Source organism: Oncorhynchus kisutch, linkage group LG14, assembly GCF_002021735.2.
Source record: "Oncorhynchus kisutch isolate 150728-3 linkage group LG14, Okis_V2, whole genome shotgun sequence".
NCBI classification, from domain to species: domain Eukaryota; kingdom Metazoa; phylum Chordata; class Actinopteri; order Salmoniformes; family Salmonidae; genus Oncorhynchus; species Oncorhynchus kisutch.
In genome coordinates this window covers 58,113,984-58,136,960 of record NC_034187.2, presented here as the reverse complement: position 1 = coordinate 58,136,960, position 22,977 = coordinate 58,113,984, and the positions used below count along the sequence as shown (strand labels likewise).

At 42.5% G+C, this 22,977-nt stretch overlaps 2 protein-coding genes across 2 annotated transcripts in view; both read right to left on the bottom strand.

Moving 5' to 3' along the window:
• Positions 1–50: 50 nt before the first annotated feature.
• On the bottom strand, positions 51–10,374 carry LOC109875847 (GTP-binding protein Rit1-like). The gene is made up of 6 exons (XM_020468269.2): positions 10,198–10,374; positions 8,147–8,233; positions 7,233–7,289; positions 3,321–3,394; positions 2,104–2,295; positions 51–1,527 (listed from the first exon to the last, which is right to left on the bottom strand). The coding sequence occupies exons 2-6, from the start codon at positions 8,226–8,228 to the stop codon at positions 1,297–1,299; spliced, it is 636 nt and encodes a 211-aa protein (XP_020323858.1). The 5' UTR covers positions 8,229–8,233; positions 10,198–10,374; the 3' UTR covers positions 51–1,296.
• Positions 10,375–12,948: 2,574 nt separating this feature from the next.
• LOC109875852 (synaptotagmin-11-like) overlaps positions 12,949–22,977 on the bottom strand; it is a 35,592-nt gene continuing 25,563 nt past the window's right edge. Inside the window, exons 4-5 of the mRNA XM_020468277.2 lie at positions 20,329–20,449; positions 12,949–20,221 (exon numbers count right to left, since the gene is read on the bottom strand). Coding sequence (XP_020323866.1) covers positions 19,911–20,221; positions 20,329–20,449 — 432 coding nt within the window. The 3' untranslated portion in view covers positions 12,949–19,910. The remainder of the gene's footprint in view (positions 20,222–20,328; positions 20,450–22,977) is intronic.

Here is a 22,977-nt window from a genome sequence, read left to right as displayed (position 1 = left end):
GGTGACTCACACACACACAGAGAGGCCAGACAAAACACACAACCAATTTGGAAAAAAAATGTCAGTACATTTTATTTTAGTGTGTTAATAGAAAATAAATTAAGGAAAACAATCATGATCAAGAGGAATAAAAAACACAAAACATAATATACTCCCATATGTGGCACTACCAGATCCACGGAGTGCTGAAATAATAAGTGCACAACCGTTGTACTACAGGTCAGGGGGTAATAAAGGAGTGTGAATCACTCTGGAGAGGTACTGTACTTGGCATTATCTCTATTTACTGGAACACTATAAAACATTGTATGATGACAAACCTGTTGTAGGCGGAGCAAAATTAAAATGCCAGCTGCGCCCATCAAATTCCATTCTAGTGGACCATATTAGGCAATGCTGCACATTAATGGCTTGTCAACATCAACACCACCTGTGTATTAAATATCCTCAGCAACTCAGTTCACAACTGTCAAAGTATTCCCACTGCAACATGGCACCAGTCCTGAGTACAGGCTGGTCAGCTTACAAACACAAAGCAATAACCCATGAAAGCATTGAGGTTCCTCTCCAATTCAATTGAAAAGCCATCAGAACATCTTGTTTTCATCATCTTCTATATTACAATCTTTTCATTCTTTCCATTTCCTTGGCTGGCAAGATACTCCACATCCTTTGGGACTCTCCCTCTAATCTTCAAACTCACGTCTCATACCCCTTCGCAATTTCCCAACCGCCTTTAAATCAAACTTCAAACTCACTCCTCAATACCTGCCACTTTACCTACTGTATGACCTTCTCATCCTAGTATTTGCTCCCTTCCCCTCCACAATTCCCCATAATATCTACCTTTCTTCAAGCCCCCATCCCTCCAGGACCGCAACCCCTTTCCTCCCTCCCTCCCTACATAGTTTCACCTAAACATCTCATCTCTGGCTCTCCATCAAAGATAAATGTTGTAACTTCAGGCAAACCCCACGCTGTCTCAGCATTTTTTAAATATTAAACACTACAGTCAATTGGTTTCATTGGATACTAAAATGCTAATGTCGGCTGTTGTTAAAAGCCAGACCTCAATTTCAGCACAATGAGCATACGGTACATCAGCATGGTTCCTGCCTTCTCTAATGCGCACAAGAGGCTAATCTCTTCAGTAACAATTGTTAGTTTCGTTGCTGTTGCAAACACTCATAATCTAACTCGGACAAGAGTCATTAGTCTCCTCGTGGGAGTTGGAACTAGGAATTGGGGTTATAAGGGTACCACTGGAGGACTGTCGTATCCCACAGTGCCCCTCTCTCAGTGCTCAGAGTGCTGTTTCTTGTGGAAGGTGGAGCGCATGCGGCTCCAGAACGAGTGGTTCCTCCTGGTCTTCCTCTCACTGCCACGGACCGACTCGGCCTCGCGTTGGCGAATCTGGCGGACCAGGGCGGCGAAAACCTCGTCGATGTAGTAGCGAAATGCCGCAGAGGTCTCGAAGAAGGGGCACTGGAACTCCCTGGCCAGCTCCTTCCCCTCCTCTACTGACACCTAGTGGAGTGGAGGGAAATACCATGTTGAAAGCCAGTATACAGATAAAAACTACAGACAGGAGACCATTTTTATATACAGTATATGTACCAAACAGAGTCATGATGTATATGTTACCGAAGTGTGTGGATCTACAGATTCCCCGTCTCCTTGGTAAATCTACAGATTCCCCGTCTCCTTGGTAAATCTACAGATTCCCCGTCTCCTTGGTAAATCTACAGATTCCCCGTCTCCTTGGTAAATCTACAGATTCCCCGTCTCCTTGGTAAATCTACAGATTCCCCGTCTCCTTGGTAAATCTACAGATTCCCCGTCTCCTTGGTAAATCTACAGATTCCCCGTCTCCTTGGTAAATCTACAGATTCCCCGTCTCCTTGGTAAATCTACAGATTTACCGGGGAATCTATAGATTTATCATACCAGTCAGACAGGCAGTCTGTAAATCTCCCAGTAAATGTGTAAAGATAGGCCTTTTTTATAGTAGTAAGATTTTAATGCCACCAGATAGTGGGCAAAACCTACTTTAGTGCCAAGACTACCAATGTGCGTGTCCCCCTTCCTTCCCACAATTCTCACCTGTCGGAGATGGGTCAGGTCAGACTTGTTGCCCACCAGTACCACTGGTGTGTTGGCAGTGCGGCGCACACGATCAATGAGCTGCTTGAACTGGCGCGCCTCCTGTAAGCTCCGCCTATCTGTGATGGAGTAGGAGATGATGAAGCCCTCGCCCGCCCGCATGTACTGGTCCCGCATGGCTGTAAACTCCGCCTGGAGAGGGACGCGCGTGTGTGTGTGTGTGTGAGAGAGAGAAAGAAAGAGGCAAAAGTGGAGCGAGTAATTAAGGACTGGAACAGAAAGAATAACAGCAAAATACTTAGATAACATTACCTATGCAGATGCTACACATATACCCACACATTCATGTACTGGTGTGAGTGTGAACACCTGAGAGCATCCAGAGAATCAATCACCAATACATCGGTCTGTCCTACAAGCTACTAGAGGACGAACATGGAGACCCACTGAAAAATATTTGAATTTAGATTACTCAGAAGTTAAGGGTCACTTGAGACAGTGGACTGTCGAGGTCACTCAGAGCATTAGCTCTCTAAACACAATGCCCTGTGTGTGGACACTTCCCTGGATTTGGTCCGGTATGAACAAACCCAGTCATGGGCATGTATTATAGAACATGTACATGACCATATATAGAACATGACTAACCTCATAAGTGAGCCATGCATGAGTCTATGGATGAGTCAGACAGGCAAAGATGTGGTGCGGGGAGCGGGTGAGAAAGGCAGATTATGTAAGTAAAAGAAGGGAGAAGATGGAGTGAGCACTGCTTAAAACAGAAGCTGAGAAGAGTAAAGACTTGGATGTCATGACGATGAAGGGGAGATATGTTCTTCTGGGTGTACTTTGATAAATAATGATCTTACATTGCCAATGATAAGGTATCATGCTAATAAGAATGATTGAATTGAATGTAATTGAGAGACAAGGACAGACAGTCAGAAATGATTGATTTTATAGGAAAGTGAGCATCAGGATAGGCGGAGAGGGTTTCCCCTCCTCTATCTGATCTAATGTGAAAAGACTAGACAGATTAAAGCAAATTCCCAGTCCTTCCAAGGTGTTTTTTTCCATATTGCTTTCACCTATCCTATGTTTACAGATCAGTAGAGGAAGGAGAGGAGGCGAGGAAGCCATATTAGACTACCGAGAATGAGATGCAACCAAAGAAGGTGGAGGAGTGACGTTTTAATGGAAGCCCTTTGTGAGGAAGTTACCTGTCCTGCTGTATCCAGGATGTCCAGGTTGGCTGGTTCATCATCGATGCGGATCTGTGTCTTGTATGCATCCTCTAGGAGAGACATTGAGTGGTATTTTAATGGCTATACAAGATAATTGTGTAGTTACGTCATAGGCCGTGGTTCATTGACTCTGGTCGATGCTATGCAGCGTGCATGTGCGCTTTATCAAGTCACGCCAGGTGTTCTCTTGTTTTGGACTGCGGTTCCTTGTATGAGTTCTGACATTTCAGGCTCGCAAGGTAAGTATTGTTCTTGGAACCATGGGGTCTATACCCTATATGGGCCTCTGACAGTTCAGGCTTCTCAGGTAAGTATATTAGGGGAAAGGAGACTTCTGTAACCCCTTTTCGGAGCCGGTGGAACCTGTGTGTGCTTGGCGTGCCGTGGGCCTCCTTGCTTGGTACCCTCGGAGTCAGCTTGGGGAATGATTGTATGTACCCATAGTATGTTATACAGAGTAACCGACTGAAAGGGAACATACAGTTATTAATATAAGTAATGAAGACTGGAACGAGTTAGAACATATTTTGGCCACCCACGTCGGGGGATTTGTGCTCGCTGAAAAACAGTTCTGAATTGAGGAAATGGATGTGAGCCCTGGTATTATAGCCAGGAAGGCGGGGCATCCGAGGTTGGGCCTCGGCATTCATTGGCCCGTTAGGCGTGATTTCAGTTTTTCAAGTGAATATTATTCACTTGACTGCCCGTAGTGTTATACCTCATTCCCTCCTTCAGTAAGTTTTGTTGATGGTGGTGGAAAACGCTGTCTCAAGCGCTGCTCTAGAATCTTCCTTAAGTGTTCAATTGGGTTGAGATCTGGTGACTGAGAACGGTCATAGCATATGATTAACATTTTCCTGCTCATCGAACCACACACACTGACAAACCACCGAGCCCTGTGGATGGAGGCATTGCCATCCTATTGGGGCAGAGCCATGGTAGCCAAAATAATGGTCTGCCCAGTATTTTTTTATATATGACCCTAAGCATGATGGGATGTTAATTTCTTAATTAATAATTAAGAACCTGCTTTCAATATACTTTGTATCCCACATTTACTCAACTGTTACCATTATTCTGGCAGTTACATGTATACACATCTATCTACTCACCAGCCAGTTTATTAGGTACACCCATCTAGTACTGGGTCGGACCTTCCTTTGCCTCCAGAACAGCCGGAATTATTCAGGTGATGGATTCTACAAGTCAGACACGTTCCACAGGGATGTTGGTCTACGCTGACGCGATGGAATCACACAGTTGCTGCAAACTAGACGGCGGTACACTGCTAACACCAGGCAGAATAGAATCATGATGCTTATGTCAAATCCTGACTCTGCCATTGAATGATGCAACAGGAACCGGGATTTGTCAGACTCAGCTGTCCGGTGTTGGTGATTGCGTGTCCGCTGAAGTCGCTTCTTCTTGTTTTTATCTGATAGGAGTGGAACCCGATGTGGTCGCCTGCTGCAGTAGCCCACCCGTGACAACAATCGACAAGTTGTGCGTCCCAAGATGCCGTTCTGCGCCGTTATTTGTCTGTTCGTGGCCTGCCTGTTAGTGTAGCACATGGGGTGTGTGAAACTTACTCCTCAGCCTGAAGTATGCCCATTGCGCCAGCAAATAGCTAGCTTTTCACGTAGCGCAGACTGGTAAGACGCTTCAGGAGGGCGGTCACATGTGCTAGCAAGTCAGAGGTCCCGAGTTCGCGCCAGGTATGGGCTGAAACGGGAGGAAGTGGTACTCGCTAAGCAAGCAACGTGACATCTTTTACAACGCGACGTCCTTGCCATTCTCTTTCGCCCACAGGACTTCCACTGACTGGATTTTTTGTTTGTCGCACCATTCTCGGGAAACCATACACACTGCCGTGCATGAAAAGCCCAGGAAGGCGGCCGGTTTTAGAGGAACTGGATCCGGCGTGCCTGGCCCCGATGATCATACCACGCTCAAAGTCGCTTAGGTCACTAGTTTTGCCCGTTCTAATGTTCAATTGAACAGTAACTGAATGCCTCGATGCCGGTCTGCTTGCTTTATATAGCAAGCCACTGCCATGTGACTCCTGCACTTTCCATGACAGGTGAATCAAGATTTTGCCTTACTGATGTCACCTGTTAAATCCACTTCAAATCAGTGTAGACGAAGGGGAGGACACCGGTTAAAGAAGGATTTGTAAACCTTGAGACAATTGCGACATGGATTGTATGTGTGCCATTCAGAGGGTGAATGGGCAAATCAAAAGATTTAAGTGCCTTTGAACGGGGTATGGTAGTAGGTGCCAGGCGCACCGGTTTGAGTGTATCTAGAACTGCAACGCTGCTGAGTTTTTCATGCTATTTCCTGTGTGAATCAAGAATGGTCTACCACCCAAAGGACATCTAGCCAACTTCACAACTGTGGAACACATTGGAGTCAACATGGGCCAGCATCCCTAAGGAACACTTGAGACACCTTGTAGTCCAATTGAGGCTTTTCTGAAGGCAAAGGTGGGTGAAACTCTATATTAGGAAGGTGTTCCTGATGTTTTGTACACTCAGTGTATGTAAATACAGTACCAGTCAACAGTTTGGACACCTACTCATTCAAGGGTTTTTCTTACATTATTACTATTTTCTACATTGTAGATTAATAGTGAAGACATCAAAACTATGAAATACATATGGAATCATGTAGTAACCAAAAAAATGTCAAACAAATCTAAATATATTTTATATTCTTCAAAGTAGCCACCCTTTGACAACTCTTGGCATTCTCTCAACCAACTTAATGAGGTAGTCACCTGGAATGCATTTCAATTAACAGGTGTGCCTTGTTAAAAGTTTATTTGTGGAATTTCTTTATTTCTTAATGCGTTTTGAGCCAATCAGATGTCATATGACAAGGTAGGGGTGATATACAGAAGATAGCCCTATTTGGTAAAAGACCAAGTCCATATTATGGCAAGAACAGCTCAAATAAGCAAAGAGAAACAACAGTCCATCATTACTTTAAGACATGAAGGTCTGTCAAATACGGAAAATTTCAAGAACTTTGAAAGTTTCTTCAAATGCAGTCGCAAAAACCATCAAGCGCAATGATGAAACTGGCTCTCATGAGGACCGCCACAGGAAAGGAAGACCCAGAGTTTTTATTTTTTATTTCACCTTTTTTTAACCAGGTAGGCCAGTTGAGAACAAGTTCTCATTTACAACTGCGGCCTGGCCAAGGTATAGCAAAGCAGTTACCTCTGTTGCAGAGGAAAAGTTTGTTAGAGTTACCAGCCTCATAAATTGTAGCCCAGATTGATGCTTCAGAGTTCAAGTAACAGGTACATCTCATCATCAACTGTCCAGAGGAAACCATGTGAATCAGGCCTTCATGGTCAAATTTCTACAAAGAAACCACCACTAAAGGACACCAATAATAAGAAGAGTCTTGCTTGGGCCAAGAAACACCAGCAATCGACATTAGACCGGTGGAAATATGTCCTTTGGTTTGATGAGTCCAAATTTGAGGTTTTTGTTTACAACCACCGCATCTGTGAGACGCAGGTTAATGACCCAACACACCTTCAGACTGTGGAAGGGCTATTTGACAAAGAAGGAGAGTGATGGAGTGCTGCATCTGATGACCTGGCCTCCACAATCACCCGACCTCAACCAAATTAAGATGGTTTGGGATAAGTTGGACGACAGAGTTAAGGAAAAGCAGCCAACAAGTGCTCAGCATTTGTGGGAAGTCCTTCAAGACTGTTGCAAAAGCATTCCAGGTGAAGCTGGTTGAGAGAATGCCAAGAGTGTGCAAAGCTGTCCTCTAGGCAAAGGGTGGCTAATTTTTGGTGTGGTTTAGAAGGCCAAATTTGAGCAAATAGGAGTCGCCGTATTTTGATCAGAGACCAAGCACTCTCACCTATGGTGGGGTCATGGTCTTCAGGGAACCTGTGGCTGATAAACTGCATTATAATAGCTGAGGAGAGAGAGAGAGAGAGAGAGTTACGTTTTAACAAGCTTCATAGGCACTGCATCAATAATCCAAAAAGGAGAAATCAGAAACAAACTACAAGTAGATCAGAAAACAGAGTGGAAGAAAGAGAGAGAGAAAGAAAGGGTGATGTAGAGGGATTATGACGTCAATACGGGAGACTTTATTACATTTCCCAGGTTGTATCACACACACTTCCACTCCCTCTCCCCATCTCTCTCGTCTCTGTTGTTCTTCCTCCAGGCGTGCAGTGGTTCACGCACATAGATAACACACACACACACCTCCGCAGCATCAGTGTACACCCACTCTAGTTTCCATGACAATAACTTGCACAGATGAAATCAGAATGACGGTTGTTTTTATGACCCATCTCTTCCTCCATCCCTCTGTATCCTCCCTCTCTCCGATGTTTTTACTACTTTGCTGTGCACCTATACCAGGTGAACTCTGCCAGTCTCCACAGCAACAGTAGCCAAGAAGAGGAAGGCGGTTGCTAGGCACTGATGCGTCTTCCTGACAACAGGCACCCAAAAGGCACCCCAGACTGCCGTAAAAGGCAGCCAACGCCCATGCTTACGAGAACTGACTGCCTGACTGTTCTTGGAGGGTGTGTGTGTGTGTGTCTTTCTCTCTCACACACAAACACCCACACATCTCACTCATTAAAAAAAAGAGGACATTAGGAAAAGTAATGTAAATCAAGACCGAGTTGAAGAAGAATAGTCGAAGTCAGAGATAATACGTAAAAAAATAGGAGCAAGACAGAAACAAAGACATGCACTGAGTAAGACTGAAGAGTATAGTTAAGTGTAATTATGAGTGTGTGTGTGTGTACTCACCGCTCTTCCCCACTCCCCCCTCTCCCAGCATCACCAGCTTGTACTCGCGGGAGAGGCCCCCAGAGCCTCGCGATGACTCCATTTACACTTTGAAGAGATAGAGGCGCTGATTAATACTCATATACCCTTTACACACACAGGAACCGGCACATATCGACACCCAAATAATTCACATAAATATACACATACATTTCCATTTTTGGTCCCAGTTTATTAAGCCTGGGACTATTGAATAGAACTGTAAAAGAGAGTGTACAGAGTTGAAAGTGACTAACACACAGTACCACACGTGCCAATGTGCAATCGTGCCATCATGTGTAAAGCGCTGAAGCTGCTGACAAGAGATGAGAGAGAGAGACACACACTGAGAAACTTGAACCTCAATATCCATTCACTGTTGAAATGGACCATACAGAAGATCTACTGAATGGCGATGGAACGAGTTTTCAGGGACAGAAGTGGAGCTATACCAGCCAAGTCTAGTCTACTTTGCCACCCTTAGAAATAAAAACTATTCAACTCATCTGAATAGGCCACTATTGTCATCGCCTCAGATCCATTTGGTGTGTGTGTAGATTGACTTATGAGAGTCAGATGACTTCAGTTTATTAAATTGGTCTACGCAGCAGCCAGCAGCACTCACGCGGAAAGAGGAACCGACTCGTATCGACTTGATGGGGCAATCATGTGATTTCTCGGTGGAAGGCGAATGTGTGACATTGACCACCACAACCCCAGGCAATGTCATCAAACCTATTATTTGCCATTTTCCATAGCGATGTCGCCTAGCTTTCCCTTACCAAAAATACTATATTTTTTACTATATTAAACTTTAATTTCAATTGTCAGAATAAATTTATGATATATTTACAAGTGATAAATAGGCCTACATAAGCACATATTTACTTATCATTAGGGCCTAGGCTAATAACGGTAGACCTATGAATGGATCACATTATCTCAATGATGGAATGCGGAGACAAAATATTTTACAAAGCCGGTTCATTGTTGTCAGGACAGAGGCAGATTGAACAGACAGCATTTGGGAGGTTAAAAATAGATGTTCATATCCGCTTGAGAGCAGCTACGTTTTTTGACTCGGTTTTATGTCAAATATGAGGTCTGAACTTCAATAACGCCTGACTGAGCTCATGTCCGTGCACCATTGCCCAACGTTTGATCCAAAAACACAAAGGAGTGGATGGTATTGTGGTATCATGCCGAGTTGTTGTTTCCTCCCTCGCCCTGACAACATCACTACATGGGCTCCGTGATTCAAGGGAGTCTCCAGGCTTCAGATGGCTCAGGCCTCGAAGTTTGTTATTGAAATGCAGATTAAATAAATACTCGCTGTACTAGCTTTATTCAACGCCCAAAGTTTGGGAATTTCATTTTTATTGTACTTTTATTGCGCTTAGTTTAGTTAAAAGTTTGTTGGACTATTGTCACTTTGTTATAGACTACAATGTTACAAACAGTGAGTCGGCTACAATGTTTCAGCTGCCAAAAATATTAAAAATATTTGCTAAACAACGAATGAGATTAACACTGTTTCAAATCATTGGATCTCTGACAAAAGGCGCAGTGAACTGCATCCGTTGCAGTCGCTGAAATAGAACAACCATTTGATATACTTTATTGGCTACTTTGAAACAGGATAACGAGACTTAACAGGATAAACAACAACATTTTAGAGGGCAATAGTGAACCTTCAAAAGACTGCTCAAGTAGCAAAATGAATTGTGTGGCTGTATGTGAAATGGGATTTGGGGGGAAAAAGTAGGCTAACTTTTGTAAACTTTACATGTAAGATCCTTCTAAAATCAAGTGTAGCCTACGAACCGATGAAATGTAAAACAAGCTGCATGGATTTGTTAGCCTAACTGTTTGCAGATCAGTGTTCAAAACAGACATTGAAAACATTGTTTCGTGTAATTACAAACGAACAAGTTAACATGAATAATGTTGACTGCGAAAAAAGCAAATGATTGAACATCTGCAAACATAAATAGCCAACTTACTTTATGCATGAATAGAAATTAGCGACTCACCTGTGTCACAGAAGTTCTTTCCTCATAATTGCCGAAATTACGTCTATGGCTATTTAGTGCTTGATGTTTGATAATTCATGCCACAAAATGATCAAACTGTAAACAGCGCGAGCGGTCTGTAAACGCTACGTGACAGGGTCCCACCGCCCGTCGGCTCAGCGGCTGTGACTTTTCAGTAGAGTTGGACAGCCTTGAAATGTACCTTTTGAAGTTCAGTTAGGCACTGTTACACACGGGTAACGAATGAATAGGCCCACTAAAACGCAATTTCATATATTTTAAGGTTTCTCGTAATAGAATATAATAAAGACACTACCATATTGTTGTTGAGAGGCACATGGTCAGTGATGGTGCAGCAGCCCTGGATGGGAGGCACTTTTGGGTTAACAGTCTTGTTCTAGGGCACAAAGGCAGTGGTTAGGACCTGGGATCAGATACCAGCAGCCCTCCAGGTGCCAGTTCACTTCCCATTTCTGTAATCTCCTGGCCTATGTCTTGAACCAGCAACTGTCTCTCTAACATCTAGGCTACGTGCCATGCGTAGGTGGTGGTGTACGGTGCATTCGGAAAGTATTCAGACCCCTTAACTTTTTCCACATTTTGTTATATTACAGCCTTATTCTAAAATGTATTAAATCTACACACAATAACCCATAATGACAAAGCAAAAACAGGTTTTTAGAATTTTTTGCAAATGTACTACAAATAAAAACAAAACTTATTTACATACGTTTTCAGACCCTTTGCTATGAGACTCGAAATTGAGCTCAGGTGAATCCTGTTTCCATTGTTCATCCTGTGGTAAATTAAATTGATTGGACATGATTTGGAAAGGCGCACACCTGTCTATATAAGATTCCACAGTTGACAGTGCATGTCAGAGCAAAAACCAAGCCATGAGTTTGAAAGAATTGTCCGTAGAGCTCCAAGACAGGATTGTGTCCAGGCAAATATCTGGTGAATGGTACCAAAAAATGTCTGCAGCATTGAAGGTCCCCAAGAACACAATGGCCTCCATAATTTTTCAATGGAAGAAGTTTGGAACCACCAAGACTCTTCCAAACAGAGCAAGCGGGGTGAAGGGCCTTGGTCAGGGAGGGGACCAAGAACCCGATGGTCACTCTGACAGAACACCAGAGTTCCTCTGTGGAGATGGGAAAACCATCTCTGCAGCACTCCACCAATCAGGCCTTTGTGATAGAGTGGACAGACTGAAGCCACCCCTCAGTAGAAGGCACATGACAGCATGCTTTGCGTTTGCCAAAAGGCACCTAAAGGACTCTCAGACCATGAGAAACAAGATTCTCTGGTCTGATAAATCCAAGATTGTACTCTTTGGCCTGAATGCCAAGCATCACATCTGGAGGAAACCTGGCACCATCCCTACGGTGAAGCATGGTGGTGGCAGCATCATGCTGTGGGGATGTTTTTCAGTGGCAGGGACTAGGAAACCAGTCAGTATCGAGGCAAAGATGAATGGAGCAAAGCACAAAGAGATCCTTGATGAAAACCTGCTCCAGAGCTCTCAGGACCTTGAACCCGATCGAACGTCTCTGGAGAGACCTGAAAATAGCTGTGCAGCGACGCTCCCCTTCCAACCTGACAGAGCGAGGATCTACAGAGAAGAATGGGAGTAACTCCCCAAGCACAGGTGTGCCAAGCTTGTAGCATCATACCCAAGAAGACTTGTAATCGATGCCAAAGGTGCTTTAACAAAGTACTGAGTAATGGGTCTGAATGCTTATGTAACTTTGCTTTGTCATTATGGGGTATTGTATGTAGATTGATGAGGGGGAAAAAATGATTTAATACATTTAAGAATAAGGCTGTAACGTAACAAAATGTGGAAATAGTCTAGGGGTCTGAATACTTCCCGAATGCACTGTATACTAGGCATGTACATGTAACTGCCAAAATAAAGGAGATGCTTGAGTAAATGAAGGATACACAGTATATTGAAAGCAGGTGCTGCCACACAGGTGTGGTTCTTGAGTTCATAAAAAAATGGACATCCCATCATGCTTAGGGTCATATATAAAAATGCTGGGCAGGGCATTATTTTTGATACCATGGCTATGCCCCAATAGGATGACAATGCCCTTAAGTGGTCACTGAATGGTTTGATGAGCTTGAAAATGATGTATGCCATGGCCGTTTCAGTTTTCAGATCTCATCCCAATTGAACACTTGTAAGAAATTCTGGACTGGCGCCTGAGACAACATTTTCCAGCACCATCAACAAAACACCAAATGATGGAATTTGGCATGGAAGAATGGTGTTGAATCCCTCCAATAGAGTTCCAGACATGTAGAATCTATGCCAAGGTGCATTGAAGCTGTTCTGGCTAGTGGTGGCCCAATGCTCTTTTAAGACACTATGTTACCATTTCCTTTATTTTGGCAGTTAACTTTATGTCCCTATTTGCTGTGTGCTTCCTGTGCATTGTTTGATCTTAATTAGCTAGGCCAGACAATTATAGGCTACTGGATATTCTCATGCTGTAAATCTTGTAATCTGTAGCGTATTGGGGGAAAAATGTGTAATATGTGTTTGTGTGTGTGTGTGTGTGTGTGTGTGTGTGTGTGTGTGTGTATATGTGTTCACAGACATTTGTGTCAGAGAACACAGAGTTTGTGTCTGAGAAAATGATGCATTTCCAATTTGGTAATTTAGCAGCCGTTCTTATCCAGAGAGACATCAGTGAGCTTGTCGTGTGTCTGCCCAGGTAACTTAGCAAAAGGACTCAGAAATAGTGTATCAGTTATTTTTTTATTTGCACATTCGTTGTGTTAACAAATTCAACAAGTCAGCATTAGTGTAATATATTTAGCATAGACTTCATAGCATTATGCAGTTTAAACCCAGTTCAGACTACTTGTCTTATTTTGCATTTCACCCACACAACATACAGTTCTGACTGAGGCGGTGAATCAATGATAGCCAATGGGATACTCATAACCAATGAATCAATTCCTTGTTCTCTTTTTATTTACATTTGACATTTCAGTCATTTAGCAGATGCTCTTATCCAGAGCGAATTACAGGAGTAATTAAGGTTAAGTGCCTTGCTCAACGGCACATAAACATATTTTCACCTAGTCGTCTCGGGCATTCGAACCAGCAACCTTTCGGTTACTGGCCCAGCGCTCTTAAACGTGAGGCTACCTGCCCCCCCGTCAGATTTATTCACACCTCAGATTTGTCTATACAACACACGAAAGAGAGAGGGATGGGTTGTCAATGGAGGAAAGAAGGGGCTGAAAGGGAAAAAAGGAGTGTGGATTCAGTGCGGGCCAAGGGATAGGAAGAGGGAGGGCACCCCAACAATGGAACACATTTACAGCGAGGGGAGAACCCTTTGCCATTCCAGGGGGAACAATCACATACTTTAAGGACAGGCGGCAGTGCATCTGCCTGATAGTGCTTGGGAACAAACAGTAATTTACACAAGGATATACGGTATTTAAAATGTAGAGATCTATAAAATAGGCTTATTTGTGCTGTGGGTTCAGGGTGAGGCCAGCAAAACAGAGGGTAACAAAGACGGAGCATATCATTTTGTTTTGGATTATTCAGTGATATGGGACATCGTTGCTGATTTTTGCAGGGTGCTTTCTGTGCTATTTACAAAGGAAAACGCTCACAAGAGGAGGAAACTGTTGAATATTGATCAGGCACCTGTAATATACACACCCCGTGTCTCAAAGTAAAGTCAGAAAATAAGCAGTGAGAACATAGAAATAGGAAACTGGAAAATCTATCAAAGAATAAAGAAATGGGAGAACGTACATGATTTGTTTTCTAAAATAAGTTAACTTGCAATTATGATCCATCTTGATTTGATCTTGACTAAACCTTCCTGTCATGAACAGAACTCACAATGTTGTAGCCAAACTTCTCACAGTAATTATCTGTCATGCACAGACATGAGGCTAAAAAAACACTGGTGTCCTTACCAACCAACCGACACATTGACAGCCATCTTTTTCTACAGAATTAGGCCCACAATGCTAAGATACTGTCATTCTCTTTTTGCCTTTCAAATATGCTCCACTTTTTAACACTTTTAGAATATTGAACACAACCCCTATTAGTGAAGTTATAGTTAGGAGCCTGAACTCTCCAGCACTGCCAGAGCAATGAATAAAGATAACATCACATCATTCCTCAGCAACTATGTTAGCACCTCCTGGGCAAAGTTGACCAAACAGTGGACTACAAACCATTGGCCTTTCAGTGGTGAGACTGATGTGCTTTGTGTCTGTGCTCACACTAGAAATGGGGGCATAGAAGCTTGTCTTCAGGAGTCCATATGGTTAATGCAAACACACACACATCCAGGCTACTGCCCAGCACCTCTGTGCCCAAGCTAAGACCAGGTTGGGGTTACGGTGTTAGAGCTAATGCAATTTTTGCCTCACTCCAACGGCTCTCATATCCATATTATTAAATTATGCCCCAGACTGCAAGCCTCCTACAAATACAAAATCATAGTCACAGGACATTACTCTGAATTGGAAAAAACTACTAATCATCTCTCTTCATCAAAACCTGTGCGGCTGTTGTGATTATTATCAACCAAACATTATGAAACCAAAAGCTCCTGGGACAGAGTGATTCTTAATGAAAATTGTATTTTGTTTCAACAAGTTGCCTTCATATATTAGTTTTGATGGAAACTGAAGATACTGTGCATGTATCTACACTGAACAAAAATATAAAAACACATGTAAAGTGTTGGTCCCATGTTTAATGAGCTGAAATAAAAGATCCCAGAAATGTTCCATACGCACACAACGCTTATTCTTCTCCAATTTTGTGCACACATTTGTTTACATCCCTGTTAGTGAGCATTTCTCCTTTGCCAAGATAATCCATACACCTGACATGTGTGGCATATCAAGAAGCTGATTAAACAGACTGATCATTACACAGATGCACCTTATGATGGGAAGAATAAAAGGCCACTCTAAAATGTGCAGTTCTGTCACACAACACAATGCCACAGTTTAGAGGGAGCGTGCAATTGGCATGCTGACTGCATTAATGTCTACCAGGGCTGTTGCCAGAGAATGGAATGTTTATTTCTCTACCATTTCTCTACCATTTTAGAGAACTTGGCAGTATGTCCAACTGGCCTCACAACCCCAGACCACATGTATGGCGCGTGTGGGCAAGCGGTTTGCTGATGTCAAAGTTGTGAACAGAGTGCCCCATGGTGGCGGTGGGGTTATGGTATGGGCAGGCATAAACTACGGACAACGAACACAATTGCATTTTATCGATGGCAATTTGAACCCCATAAAAATAGAGTGATGAGATCCCGAGGCCTAAGTGAGGCCTATTATTTTTAAGGTGTCTGTGACCAACAGATGCATCTGTTCAGTATATGAATTTCTCACGGCTGTGAGAGGGGAAACTATAGGACTAAGGACATGAAATGTGCAGGATGTCAAGAACTGAACTGGGAAAGTGTACCTTTTTACTAAAATAAATGTGTGTGAGGGGGCTAACTAAGACCAATTCATATGACAATTTGATAGCTGTCACGTTCTGACCATAGTTCTTTTGTGTTTTCTTTGTTATAGTGTTGGTCAGGACGTGAGCTGAGTGGGCATTCTGTTGTGTCTAGTTTTCCCATTTCTATGTTTGGCCTGATATGGTTCTCAATCAGAGGCAGGGGTTAGTCATTGTCTCTGATTGGGAATCATATTTAGGTAGTCTGTTTTGTGTTGGGTTTTGTGGGTGGTTGTCTTCTGTCTTCGTGTGTTTGCACTAGACAGAACTGTTTCTTCACATTTGTTGTTTTGTATTTTGTAGTGTTCACATTTATCATCTTTATTAACATGATGAACACTAACCACGCTGCGCTTTGGTCCTCTCCTTCGTCCACAGAAGAAAGCTGTTACAATAGCAAAAACAACAAGATATTAGCCTCCTATGTTACAATATGTACAAATCGATTTTTTTTTTCTTCTTCAAAAAGTAGCAAAAGAGAGCAAAAAACAAATCTAGTTCCGTAGCAAAGAAAGTTTGGTCAAATCAACCAGTGATAAAAACAAAGGTTGCTTTGGGCTTTTCAAAGTGTGATCAAACATCCTAAATGTTCAGTGTGCAGCCTAGATGTGAGTACTGCCTATTCAGTTCCTTATGGGATGTGATTACCTTTATAGGAAAGGACACAACTGCCCACTTAACCACTTCCAGCGCCATAAGTGCTATGGCCGTTGCTGTGATACGCCAAGCATTAGGAAAAGAAGCTTACTGAGTGACTACGCCACGCAAATAATGTTATAACAAACACTAATGTTGATGTGTTTGCTAGCTCAAGTTAGATCAAACTCGCATTAAAGCCAGTTTGTAGGGATGCAGTTTGAGCACCTCAGTGGGCAGTGAAGCGGATTGTGTACAAGGTTTACCTGTGTGGGAGTGTAGGGACATGCAGCATTCAAGTTAAGAGGTTAGCAGTGTACACACACAGCAAAGAGACATAGCGTGCGGTGACAGCTTAACTTCCTTTGATTGCTATTGACTATCAGAGTAAAATAAATAAATAATAATGACAATGGGGACAGTGCCGCAGAGCAACAGCTGTGATAAACAGAGAGAGAGAGAGATCCCGGGGAGAAGAGAGGCAACCAGAACGAGAGCTGACGGCACGGACATCTTTGATGAGTTCAGTGGTTGTGACATTGCAGGAGACTAACATTTGAAATTCTCACACATATTCACCACACACAAAATATATTGAAAAAAATGAATGTACAATTCTTAAGATGCAGAGTTCAAACGAGGATATACTGAGCTGTTACCAGTAGCATGGCTATAAATTCTAATAATTGGAATTAATTATTTATTCACATAAATTAACAGGAGTAATGCACTGCCAGGCAAGTGTATACAGGGTCAAGTGGCCACTGTGGAACAGCATATAAACTACAAAGCTCACTCTGATAAAATTGGTTATACTGGTAAAAATTGGTGATACAGACACAAAGTTACAGATACACTAATGGTCCTTTGGTCACTATGACAACAGATGTACTATAAACAACGGGTTTCGGTACATTAAGGTCCAGTGAATTATAGATACCCATGCTACATGGCTACAGCCTTGCCTCAACCAATCGCATCGGGTCTAAAAAATAAATGCACCAATCAAATGATAGTGAGAGCAACAGCAGTCACAAAGTAAAACCAGAAATCATCCATTTACTGTAATGGGACAGACCCAATCCACTAACCTTGTCTGCTACTGAGGGAGGGTTCAGTGAAGGGATATCACTGAGACGTGGCAGAGTTCTCTTCCATCCCCTCAATTTAGATGAAACTGTTTTGATTAGCTCCACAATGCACTTATCATAGACACATTGTAATATACTGAACACAGGTTTTCCAACATGTACGTGAACTGAAAGTGAATCATGTCTGATTGTTATGCCAGTGTTGGTATGAATCTGCCCCACAAAATGAATGTCTCCATTTTGTACCTGTCTCTAAGAGAGCTGGCTTGAACTCAAGCCCATGTTACACTGTGCATGCAAAAGCTCTGACACATGCAGTTTGACTATTGACTTTCATGGATATTGTTGCTGCATGTGAGTGTACTGATGAAACATATGATCCACATAGAAAAAAAGAAACATAAGTAGTGATAAATATCATCAAGACAGCCCCATAGCCTTACCTGAATATAACTTAAACACTTAGCAACAACTGTATTATCCCTGGTAAATACTGTATTATAAACTGGGTGAGTCGAGCCCTGAATGCTGATTGGCTGACAGCCGTGGTATGTCAGACTGTATTGCACGGGTATGACAAAACCTTTATTTTTACTGCTCTAATTACGTTGGTAACCAGTTTATAATAGCAATAAGGCACCTCAGGGGTTTGTGGTATATGGCCAATATACCACGGCTACGGGCTGTTCTTAGGCACTACGCATCGCGGCCAATATACCACAGCCCTTAGCCGTGGTATATTGGCCATATACCACACCCCATCGTGCCTTATTACTTAAATATAGTACCCCATACTGCCCCATAATTTAACCATGACTCTAATATTACCACTCCTGTTAAAAAAACATTTTTCTACCTTAAAAAACTGCCCCATTGCAATATAAATTAGGCACACCCTCTAATTAACATAATCCCCCCAATCCTGTGCAGTACCAGGGGATACTTCCTGATTTAAAGGGAATTGGTACACCAGGGCTGCATTTCAAACACTTCAAACACACTCAAACACACACAAAAGACACACCCTCTCCCCTCAAATTAAGTGGACGCTTCCGATGACGTATCATAACGTCTGACGAGTTGACACTTGCAAGACAAGGGAAGAAGTAATTCATTTGAAATGGACCGTTCTTTCCCAGGAAATGTGTCACTCGTTCACCCCACGGTTGTGTGTTTTCAGTCATCATGGAACTGTTGTGTGTGCCTTTTATATGCGCTACAGTCAATTAAGACAACGCATCAGCAGACATCGAATGTTAGCCATCCTCTACTAAGTTATTTATATCAGGTAAATGGAAAACGACAATGTAAAAGTGTGATGTCAGAGAACGTTAAGTGCGCAAGTTAACGTTTCCAAAAAGCTAACCAAACAAAAACATCATTACTTTTATGATACGTGTTTGAGCCGTCATGTGCATTAGTAGCACAATTTCTAACTTATGTACATTCTTTTTACTTACACTTGTATGTTGACTTCTCCATATTAATGTTGGTTTTAAGTTGTCTGACTGTTCTTAGCGGATGTACAATCGTCGTGAATTGAATTATGGGGCGTTTCAGGCCCAGAGTGAACATAATTGTACACTCACAAACTCAATGTAAGCTGAGGGGCTTACGTTGCCAACTTCCCTTCATTGGCTAATCATTTGAACCAACGACAAAGATGGCCACGGGGGTTCCCCCAAGGGCAAAGGTGAAGATAAGTGGAGGAGGGTGTCTTTTATGAGTTTGAAATGCAGCCCTGGTTAAGATTAAGAGAGAGTATTACCTACTGTATTCTTCCTTCCCAGGTGTGTTTTATTTTGAACTTGTTCAAGCATGCAAGTAAAGGAATGTTTATACCTATGGGTGGCGGGGGGCTGGAGGAGGGGGTCAGGGGTAGGGTTGTGATGCACTCTGTTGTGAACTCTGATTGGAGGAACCACAGCCCCTTCACACACCCACCCAACCGGTAGGACCACATGGATCTCACTAACAGTATTGAATGTGAAGGCTATATATTTGTGTATACATTCAAATGTGTGTGTGTGTGTGTGTATATATATATATATATATATATATACACACACACACACACACACACACACACACACACAAATGTATATACGTATATATAATATATATATACACAAAATTCAGATTTTGGTTTTGAAATCTTCAATCAAGTCTTTTGTGGTCAGTGATTCCTGAAAGTCTGGTCAGATTTCTCTCAGCCCCCGTGGTTGTCTCAATGGTTGCAGGAATTTTTCATAGAAGTGACTGGTCCAACCATACATGTCCATGCTGGGTGGGGTTCCGGTGGTCTGGTTGGGTGTCTTTACTTCAGGCAGGAAGGGTTTTATTTCATTCTTTAATTTTCTAAGAGAATAGGTTTGAAATAGTAGTGGGGGTGGTGGTTTTTCGACAGAATATCCACTCCGAGAAATTGCACGATTTTTGAAAATGTTCAGGTATTTTTCTGAGCCATCCTAATACTCGCCCAGGTTGTGCCACTTGGCAATCTGCCGGCGGGGGTTGTCGCAGACCTCTCTCCAGTGGGTGACCCCAGTGTGCATGAGGCTCTGGCCGCCGAGCACCAGGCGGCCCACCACTTCATTCTTGGTGGTACGGTCGAAGTCGACCACCAGGAACTCCACGGAGATGTCGGCCAGCAGCTCGGCGGGTACGTCGTAGATGAATGACTCGTTAAAAACGGGGTTGAGGGTGCACTTCTTCACGTGCGTCTTCTTCTTGGCAATGCGCTTGCAGCCGTAGAAGACGTTCACCTTCACATAGGGGTCTGTGAGGGATGGATAGAGGGGAAAGTGGGTAAGGTGTGTGTGTGTGTGTGTGTGTGTGTGTGTGTGTGTGTGTGTGTGTGTGTGTGTGTGTATGCGTAGTACTTACTGCCTGATAGGCCAGTGATGTCCATCTTGGGCAGGTGTTTGGCCTTCAGCACCACCACATTGAGCCTGTGAGTGACAGGCTGGTAGGACAGAGACACCAGTAGCTCCCCACGGCTCACACACTGCAGAGAGAGCACAGGGTTAGAATGTAGATGCACACACACACAGCGGGGAGAACACAGTTAGACACATACAGTGCCATCAGAAAGTATTCACACCCCTTGACCTTTTCCACATTTTGCTGTGTTACAAAGTGGGATTAGAATGGATTTTCATATGAACTATTTACACAATAGTCTTAATGTAAAAGTGTAAAATGTGATTTTTTGGGGGACAAATAATGGAAAATAAAACACTAACATATCGATTAGATAAGTATTCAATAAGTAGTCAATACATGTTAGAATCACCATTGAATCAGCTGTGAGTCTTTGTTAGTAAATCTCTAAGAGCTTTGCACACTTGGATTGTACAACATTTGCCCATTCTTTAAAAAAAAAAATCTTGAAGCTCTGTCAAGTTGTTTCTTGATTATTCCTAGACAGCCATTTTCAAGTCTTGCCATAGATTTAAGCCAATTTAAGTCAAAACTTAACACTCAGGAACATTCAATGACATCTTGGTAAGCAAATCCACTTTGTGTTTTAGGTAATTGTACTGCTGAAAGGTGATTTTGTCTCCCAGTATCTGTTGGAAAGCAGACTGAACCAAGTTTTCCTCTATGATTTTGCCTGTGCTTAGCTCTATTCTGTTTATTTTTACCATAAAAAACTCCCTTGTCCTTGCCGATGACAAGCATACACATAACATGATGCAGCCACCAACATGCTTGAAAATATTACTTTTGTGCCTTATTGCAAACAGGATGCACGTTTTGGAATATTTTTATTCTGTAGAGGCTTCCTTCTTTTCACTGTCATTTACAGTTGAAGTCAGAAGTTTACATACACTTAGGTTGGAGTCATTAAAACTAATTTTTCAACCACTCCACAAATTTCTTGTTAACAAACTATCGTTTTGGCAATTTGGTTAGGACATCTACTTTCTGCATGACACAAGTCATTTTTCCAACAATTGTTTACAGACAGATTATTTCACTTAATCACAATCCAGTGGGTCAGAAGTTTACATACACTAAGTTGACTGTGTTTTTAAACAGCTTGGGAAATTCCAGAAAATGATGTCATGGATTTAGAAGCTTATGATAGGCTAATTGACATCATTTGACTCAATTGGAGGTGTACTTCTGGATGTATTTTAAGGCCTACCTTCAAACTCAGTGCCTCTTTGCTTGACATCATGGGAAAATCTAAAGAAATCAGCCGACCTCAGAAAAATTGGAAGAATTGGAGACCTCCAGAAGTCTGGCTCATCCTTGGGAGAAATTCCCAAACCCCTGAAGGTACCACATTCATCTGTACAAACAATAGTACGCAAGTATAAAACACCATGGGACCACGCAGCCATCATACTGCTCAGGAAGGAGACGCGTTCTCTCTCCTAGAGGTGAACATACTTTGGTGCGAAAAGTGCAATCAATCCAGAACAACAGCAAAAGGACCTTGTGAAGATGCTGAAGGAAACAGGTACAAAAGTATCTACATCCACTGTAAAATGAGTCCTATATCGACATAACCTGAAAGGCCGCTCAGCAAGGAAGAAGCCACTGCTCCAAAACCGCCATTAAAAAAGCCAGACTACAGTTTGCAACTGCACATGGGGACAAAGATCACACTTTTTGGAGAAATGTCCTCTGGTCTGATGAAACAAAAATATAACTGTTTGGCCATAATGACCATAGTTATGTTTGGAGGAAAAAGGGGGATGCTTGCAAGCCGAAGAACACCATCCCAACCGTGAAGCACGGGGGTAGCAGCATCATGTTGTGGGGGTGCTTTGCTGCAGGAGGGAGTAGTGCACTTCACAAAATAGATGGCATTATGAAGTAGGAAAATTATGTGGATATATTGAAGCAACATCCCAAGACAGTCAGGAAGTTAAAGCTTGGTCGCAAATGGGTCTTCCAAATGGACAATGACCCCAAGCATACTTCCAAAGTTGTGGTAAAATCGCTTAAGGACAACAAAGTCAAGGTATTCGAGTGGCCTTCAAAGCCCTGACCTCAATCCCATAGAAAACTTGTGGGCAGAACTGAAAAAGCGTGTGCGAGCAAGGAGGCCTACAAACCTGACACCGTTACACCAGCTCTGTCAGGAGGAATAGGCCAAAATTCACCCAATTTATTGTGGGAAGCTTGTGGAAGGCTACCCAAAACGTTTGACCCAAGTTAAACAATTTAAAGGCAATGCTACAAAATACTAATTGAGTATATGTAAACTTCTGACCCACTGGGAATGTGATGAAAGAAATAAAAGCTGAAATAAATCACTCTACTATTATTCTAACTTTTCACATTCTTAAAATAAAGTGGTGATCCTAACTGACCTAAGAATTTTTACTCTGATTAAATGTCAGGAATTTTGAAAAACTGAGTTTAAATGTACTTGGCTAAGGTGTATGTAAACTTCCAACTTCAACTGTGTTATGTTAGTATTGTGGAGTAACTTCAATGTTGTTGATCAATCTTCAGTTATCTCCTATCACAGCCATTAAACTCTAACGGACCTTCCAGATAATTGTATGTGTGGGG

Excerpts from the sequence above, each read along its gene's own strand:
- LOC109875847 (XM_020468269.2), bottom strand. The coding sequence starts at position 8,228 with ATGGAGTCATCGCGAGGCTCTGGGGGCCTCTCCCGCGAGTACAAGCTG. Across the intron at positions 2,296-3,320 it reads TCCTGGATACAGCAGGACAG|GCGGAGTTTACAGCCATGCG; the intron begins GTAACTTCCTCA and ends GTCCCTCTCCAG. Across the intron at positions 1,528-2,103 it reads ACCTGACCCATCTCCGACAG|GTGTCAGTAGAGGAGGGGAA; the intron begins GTGAGAATTGTG and ends CCACTCCACTAG.